This window comes from Pollachius pollachius (genome assembly GCF_949987615.1).
Source record: "Pollachius pollachius genome assembly, chromosome: 4".
Taxonomy (NCBI): Eukaryota; Metazoa; Chordata; class Actinopteri; order Gadiformes; family Gadidae; genus Pollachius; species Pollachius pollachius.
In genome coordinates, this window is record NC_136937.1 from 1,966,028 (window position 1) to 1,973,527 (window position 7,500).

Consider the following 7,500-nt stretch of genomic DNA (forward strand, 5'->3'; position numbering starts at 1 on the left):
CCTACCCGCTCACTAAACACACTTACTTACCCATCCACTCATTAACCCCACTACCTCCACCCGTCCACGTGAAAACCTGACTACCTCCACCCAGCACTAAAATGATGCTTGTTTCGCTCTCCCTCCTACACTCAATCTCTCTCTCCCTCTCTCTCTATTTCTCTTCTTCCTCCCGCTCCCTCTCCCTCTCTCATTCTCTCTCTTCTGCTCTCTCTCTCTCTCTCTCTCTCCTACTCTCTTTCTCGCTCTCCCCCTCTCTCTCTCTCTCTCTCTCCCCCTCGCTCTCTCTCTCTCTCTTTCTTCCCCCCTCCTCTTCTTCCTCTCCCCCCTCCCTCTCTCTCTCTCTCTCTCTCTCTCTCTCTCCTACTCTCTTTCTCACTCTCCCTCTCTCTCTCTCTCTCTCTCCCCCTCGCTCTCTCTCTCTCTTTCTTCCCCCCTCCTCTTCTTCCTCTCCCCCCTCCCTCTCTCTCTCTCTCTCTCTCTCTCCTACTCTCTCTCTCTCTCTCCCTCTCCCCCTCCCTCTCCCTCCCCCCCCCCTCTCTCTCTCCCTTCCTCTTCTTCCTCTCCCCCCCTCCCTCTCTCTCTCCCTCTCCCCCTCCCTCCCTCTCCCTCCCCCCTCCCTCTCTCTCCCCCTCTCTCTCCCCTCCTCCCTCTCTCTCTCCCCCTCCTCTTCTTCCTCTCCCCCTCCTCCCTCTCTCTCTCCCTCCCCCCCCTCCCTCTCCCTCTCCCCCTCCCTCTCTCTCTCTCTCTCCCTCTCCCTCTCTCTCTCCCTCCCCCTCTCTCTCCCTCCCCCCCTCCCTCTCTCTCTCCCCCTCCTCTTCTTCCTGCCCCCCCCTCCTCCCTCTCTCTCTCCCTCTCCCCCTCCCTCTCCCTCCCCCCCCCCTCCCTCAGACATCGATGAGTGCGAGACGGGCCGGAACACGTGCGCTAAGGACATGACGTGCGTGAACGTGGACGGGGGCTACGACTGCCGCTGCCCCCACGGGAAGAACTGCTCCGGAGACTGCCGCTTCGACGACCGCGTGAAGCACGACGGGCAGATCTGGGTGATGGACGGCGACCGCTGCTCCGTGTGCTCCTGTCAGGTGCGCGGCTGCGGAGAGCCCAGAGGGACATGGACCTCTGAGGAGCAAGTCCCGCCCCCCCGAGCCTCCCGGTTCCCTCGGTCAAATGTCTGTGTGGAATAACATGGGGGGCTTTTTGAATGATCGCGCATAAGAAACTCTGTAGGTGGCGAAGAGGTGAAGGCTGTGTCACGTCTCGGACTGCGCTCTTGCTCCATGTAGTTTCCACTGGGGTTTTGGATTGTCGGTGACGCTAAAGTAGTAAACGATTATTGATGCTACTTTAACAGCATCATTCTTTTGATCATTTATAAAAAAAAAAACATGTTATTTCCCATAGACAGGGAAGAGAAGAGTGTCGAGGTGTCCCTGAGCAAGGCACCTCACCCTGACTGCTCCCGACGTCGGCCCTGTATGTCTGACTCCGCCGTCGGTGTGTGAATGTGTGCATGAATGGGTGAATGTTAGGCGATATTGTAAAGCGCTTTGGATAAAAGCGCTATATAAATGCAGTCCATTTACCTTTTTTACCATTTAGGGACAAAGATCGGATTATGATTAGTTTGATATTTTACAGAGCTAGCCGGGAAAGCTAGCAATATGAATAGGAGAGGAATATAATAACAAGCCACTTATGTTGTGTTCTCTCCGCTATAACTTAAGGGACGAAAATTCGGATTACGATTCTTTTTTTTCGTTCTTTCGTTCTTTCGTTTGACGGAGCTAGCCGGGAAAGCTAGAAATTTGTAAAGGAGAGAAATATAATAAGAGGATTTAAGCCATAATATATATTATTTTGATATTTCTCTCTACAATACTTTTGCAGCGACTTTTCAGCAGAATACCTTTGAGCCCGCTGGAAGACTCTATATTAAATTTTACCTTTCACTCCTTCCAACATAAGCACGTCTTTATTCACTACTGAGTCATTTAGCAGACTCTGTCATCCAAAGCGCTTTTGCTAAAGAAGCCGTAAGGTATCTGGCTCACAGACCCTTACAAGTTAGGCTGCAAACATTTGGAATCGAACCCAGAACCTTTCAGTTGGCCTCGCCGCCCCTAACCACGCCACCATCCAATTCCACTAATCCTGTTTTAATTACTCTAACACAAACCAAAATCAAATAGAAAAATGAACTGCATTTATACAGCGCTTTTCTAACCAGTGGCCACTCAAAGCTCTTCACAACACTGCCTAACATTCACCTGTTCATACACACATTCACACACCGACGGCGGTGTCGGCCACGCAGGGCGACAGCCGGCTCGTCAGGAGCAGTCAGGGTGAGGCGTCTCGCTCAGGGACACCTCCACACTCAAGGAGCTAGGAGGAGCTGGGGATCGAACTAGCAACCTTCCGGTTACCAGTCTACCTCCCGCTCTACATGCCGCCCAAATCCGATCGGACGTTTATAGGACGGGGGACATCGCAGTGACCGGGGGACGCGTCTATGCTCACCCTTTCACCCCCCCCCCCCCCCCCCGCAGACCAGCCGGGTGCTGTGCAGGAGGATGGTGTGCGACTGTGACAACCCCACGGTGGACGTGTTCTGCTGCCCCGAGTGCGACCCGCGGCTCAGCGGCCGCTGCCTGGACCAGAACAGCCGGCTGTCCTACAACAGCGGAGACACCTGGCTGGAGGGCTGCCAGCAGTGCACCTGCACGGTGAGGGGGGGGGGGGGGTGAGAGGGTGAATGGGGGGGCTGGAGGGGGGGCACGGTGAGAGGGTGACTGGGTGAGGGGGTGAGAGGGTGACAGGGGTGGGGCAGTGCACGGTGAGAGGGTGACTGGGTGAGGAGGTGAGAGGGTGACAGGGGTGGGGCAGTGCACGGTGAGAGGGTGACTGGGTGAGGGGGTGAGAGGGTGAGAGGGTGACTGGGTGAGGGGGTGAGAGGGTGAGAGGGTGACTGGGTGAGGGGGTGAGAGGGTGAGAGGGTGACGGGGGGAGGGGCAGTGCAGGGTGAGAGGGTGACTGGGTGAGGGGGTGAGAGGGTGAGAGGGTGACTGGGTGAGGGGGTGAGAGGGTGAGAGGGTGACGGGGGGAGGGGCAGTGCACGGTGAGAGGGTGACTGGGGGGGCTGGCCGGTCGTGGATGAATGGGTGAGGGAGAGGATGATGATGGATGGATGTTGAGGAACGGTGCCGAAAACGTACCCGCTCAAGATTTCTTCCTTGCAAATGAAGGTTTTTTTCTTGCCCTCTGGGTGGCTAGGGTCATGGGGGTGGTCATAAATAGATAGATAGCCGGTTGAGCCCTTTGAGCCTGTAAATGTGATTAAGGGCTAAACAAATACAATTGAATTGAATTTAATTTCATTGAAAACTGGGTTGGGAAATGAATTGGGTTGGGAGTTGCTTCGGATGGATTTTCCGGCCGTCCAAACCACTACAGTCGCCGATTCAACCCTCCTGACCTTCATTGCGCCTTTTATATACGCTGTGATTGCATCTAGTTGTTTCTCTGTGAGGTACGGTCGTTTGTGCCAGCGTGTGTGGGGATTGACTGAAGCATGTGATCTACGAATACAGTATGATTGTTTGTGTGTTAGGTTGCGTTACATGAATGCGATGACATTGTTTTGTTGCTGGTGCTCACTTTTGTTGGTACTTGTTTGCAGTATTCTCTTTGTGCCTATTTGTTATGTTGTGTGTGGGCGGTGTGGGTCTTCTTTGCTGCCTTCTTGTTTTGTTGTTATGTCGCTCCCCTGGGTGTGTGCGTGGGATGGATGTATAGTGTGTGTGTGTGTGTGTGTGTGTGTGTGTGTGTGTGTGTGTGTGTGTACGTGTCTGTCTTCTACGGTGGCCCTGAGCGCTCAACTTCGCCGCAAGTTAAGGAAACAACACGCCAATAGACGCAGCGCAGGGTCATTATGTTGACAACATAATTTCCTCATCGAGTTGATAACACATATGCAAACACCCTTAAGAAAACATGCTGCGATTCCAGACAACACCACACGTTACAGACCCAACACATTACAGAAACACGCTGCAATTACACCAAATGACAACAGTATTGTTTCCAGAGGCTGGTGAATGGGTTTGTGACCCATGACGTATAATTGAAGTCAGCTACACGTCGGTGGCGTTGGAAATGAGCTAAAACCAAAGTGTTTTGGGTTTATATTAATAATGCGATTGCGGGATCAGATTTTTCTTCAGAGTCCAGACGTGGGTCCTTTTTAAGTGTCCCCTGGAAACACTTCTGTTGTCGTTATGTGTAATTGCAGCGCATCTATGTAGTGCTTTGTCTATGTATTCGCTGCATGTTTTACAAAATGCTGCTTGTGTGTTGTTTAAATCGTGTATGTTTATCTTAATCAACTTACTTGTGTTTACACTAAACTTGTGTTTTTTGTGTCTATTTGCGTGCGTTTTCTTAAGCTGCAGTGCGCCGAGAATCCTCCACTTGGTCTACAGCAGATAAAGTCTTAGACGATGACAGTGCTGCAGTGCACACCGTTTATTCAGTGAAGCAGCCTCTTTATCCCATTCCCTGGCCATCAGGCAGCATAACGCAGGCCTGCATCAGAGCGGGAGACCGCTGAATCCCTTCCTCTTGAGTATGGGTGTACTGTGAGCTGACGTCTGAAACCCCAGCACTTTCTCTGTGCGTTTTGATGAACATTAACATGGACGTTTTTTCCGCTGCGACTTACAAGTAAGGCTGGGAGCAATCAAAGCGTAGAGCCAAAACAGGAATAACTCTGAAAATCAGAGGGGACTGCAGGCGTTCTGAAAACACATGTGGGCAGTGCAGCTACAGGAAGGTTAATGAAATGTGTTTTATTGTTAGTGCATCAGCTTTACATCTTGGAGATTGTACTTCTTCAACAAAGCGCGTTTTGCACTTTAACAGTCAATTCAACAACAATAGCTAGTTCAGTTCAACAACAATAGCTAGTTCAGTTCAACGACAACAACAGCTAGTTTAACTCAATGACAACAGCTAGTTCAGTTAACCTACAACAGCTAGTTCAGCTCAACAACAACAGCTAGTTCAGTTCATCAACAGCAGCTAGTTCAGCTCAAAAACAATAGCTAGTTCAGGTCAACAACAGCTAGTTCAGTTCATCAACAGCAGCTAGTTCAGCTCAAAAACAATTTCTAGTTCAGCTAAACAGCAATAGCTAGTTTGGTTCAACGACAATAGCTAGTTCTTCACAGCGAGAGAGAGACAGACAAGCTTCATCACAGCCTGAGGTGCTTGCCATACACAACAGACACACCTGTAGCAGAAAGGACGACGTCCCCCTGAGGGAGGGAGGAATCTTCAGTACTTCCAATCTTCTCCTCTCCGATGCGGAGTGGCTCCCAGGGGAACTGGTCGGAGCGCCGGAGGGTTGGGTCAGGGGAGACATCCAGCCGGATGTATCGACAGCCTCGCTGCCGCTCCAGGCTGTCTCTCTGTCTCCCCCACATTAACAGACTACCCCAGTCCGGGCTGTCTCTCTGCCTCCCCTACGTTAACAGACTACCCCAGTCCGGGCTGTCTCTCTGCCTCCCCACATTAACAGACTACCCCAGTCCAGGCTGTCTCTCTGCCTCCCCTACATTAACAGACTCCCCCAGTCCGGGCTGTCTCTCTGTCTCCCCACATTAACAGACTACCCCAGTCCGGGCTGTCTCTCTGCGTCCCCTACGTTAACAGACTACCCCAGTCCAGGCTGTCTCTCTGCCTCCCCTACATTAACAGACTCCCCCAGTCCGGGCTGTCTCTCTGCCTCCCCTACATTATCAGACTCCCCCAGCCCGGGCTCCATCGATGTTGGGTGGGGTTCTTGTCCACCCCCTGCTGATTGGATGGCAGGATGGAGTTGGAGCTAAAAGTCTGGGTGAATTTTGCTTGTGATGTAATGTCACGGTCCAAATATATGGATTCTGATTCTGATGCTGAATGTCATTTGTGTTCTTCTAGTTCCGAGGACGTTTTTCCAGGCGAAGCTCAGCCTTTTAGCTTACTAATTAACAGGATTCACTGGTTTCCTCCACTGATGGCAGTTGCTTGCTTGCTTAATTAAGTTAAGTTAAGTTGGTTGGTTAAGTTGGAGAGATCTCCTACCAAAACTGCCTTCCGTCAAGTTTAAGTAATCAGGAGTGGAATTTATCAATCCAACATCCAAAGGCAACTTCACATTTTCTATTTTGTAGTTGATTTTCTTGGTAAAAAAGATGGTCTTGATTCTTCTTAATCCTATGCTTTTGTGAACACATAAATGGCTACCGTAGATAATAGAATAGAGGCGCCAACAAATTTAACAGAAGCACAGGCATTGTTTAAAAACGACCCTGGCTTGGAGCTTATGGAACAAATCAAAGGTTAGATAATAAAAACAGTTTGCCGAAGGCTGTAAGAGAAGGCGTTCAACATACAGGCTCTGCTTTGGTATTTCCTTTCTGAAAGTTTGTGATAAAAATCTTCCTGATCCCTACCTTTGTTAGGGTTTAAGTGTTGAACCTTCCACAAAAGCGAGAGGTTCGTTCAATATCGATCGGTTTGCTCTGGTGGATATTCTGCTGGGCTGACTTCGGATCGGACCTTCCTCATGAATGGATCTGATCTTTGAGTGCGAGAGAGTCGGCCGTTTGATCCCCGGCGCACGCTCGCCGAGAACGTTATTGCCATGGTGATGGGCGATGAGACCACTTTGAGAGAAACCACGAGAAAAGATCGATTCCACTTAATTTATGGCATAATGGATGTGAAATCCAGTCAATAACCCGAGCGAAAATATGTGTTGGAGCTATTTAATATTGGTTTGTATAATTGTTGAAACAATTGTCAAATCGGGCTGCTGCCATCTCGGAAGTATAGTTGCTCCGATAAATGTTCCTCTGCATGGGGAATATGACTTATCAATAAGAGTACTTGGTTATACAACATCTTTCAGAAAGGTGTCTTACGTAACTTATAATGAAACAAAACCATAACATCACAAGATAAAACACGATCAAATAACCGGAGGAATTCCCAACCACTCAAAGACCCCCCCCCTCTGAGAATCAAGCAGTTCCTGGCACTCCTTTGAAAGGCCCCCCCGGAAAGCTTCCAGCAAATCCAAACATTTCCTTTTCATTTCCCTTCACTCTCGTACTGTGACTTCTATACGAGGGCGTGTCATTGCTCAAACACATCTCTCCTGTGATGTCGGTATGGCTGAGACCCCTCGCTCAGAGACACACCACTGTGTCCCCCCCCCCCAGACCGAGGAAGATGAGAAGGCCCAGTTCGGCTCGCCGGAGTGCAGGGTCCCCAGGGTCCCCAGGGTCCCCAGGGTCCCCAGGGTCCCCAGTCCGAGCGCATGTCGTCCTGGGGCTGGTCTCCCATTGGCTCCCGTGAAGCTCCAGAGCGCTCCGCTCTGACGGCAGCGCTGTCCATCAAGCCACCGCTTCTGGACCTTCCGACCGGGTGACTCTCTGTCTCCATCGTCCTCTC

The 7,500-nt window shown here is 50.8% G+C and overlaps 1 protein-coding gene across 1 annotated transcript in view; it reads left to right on the top strand.

The window, feature by feature from the left end:
* LOC307075114 (protein kinase C-binding protein NELL2-like) overlaps window positions 1-7,500 on the top strand; it is a gene marked incomplete at both ends in the record, with an annotated part of 43,038 nt that overhangs the window by 31,112 nt on the left and 4,426 nt on the right. Inside the window, 2 exons of the mRNA XM_079735619.1 lie at window positions 892-1,085; window positions 2,553-2,729. Coding sequence (XP_079591745.1) covers window positions 892-1,085; window positions 2,553-2,729 — 371 coding nt within the window. The remainder of the gene's footprint in view (window positions 1-891; window positions 1,086-2,552; window positions 2,730-7,500) is intronic.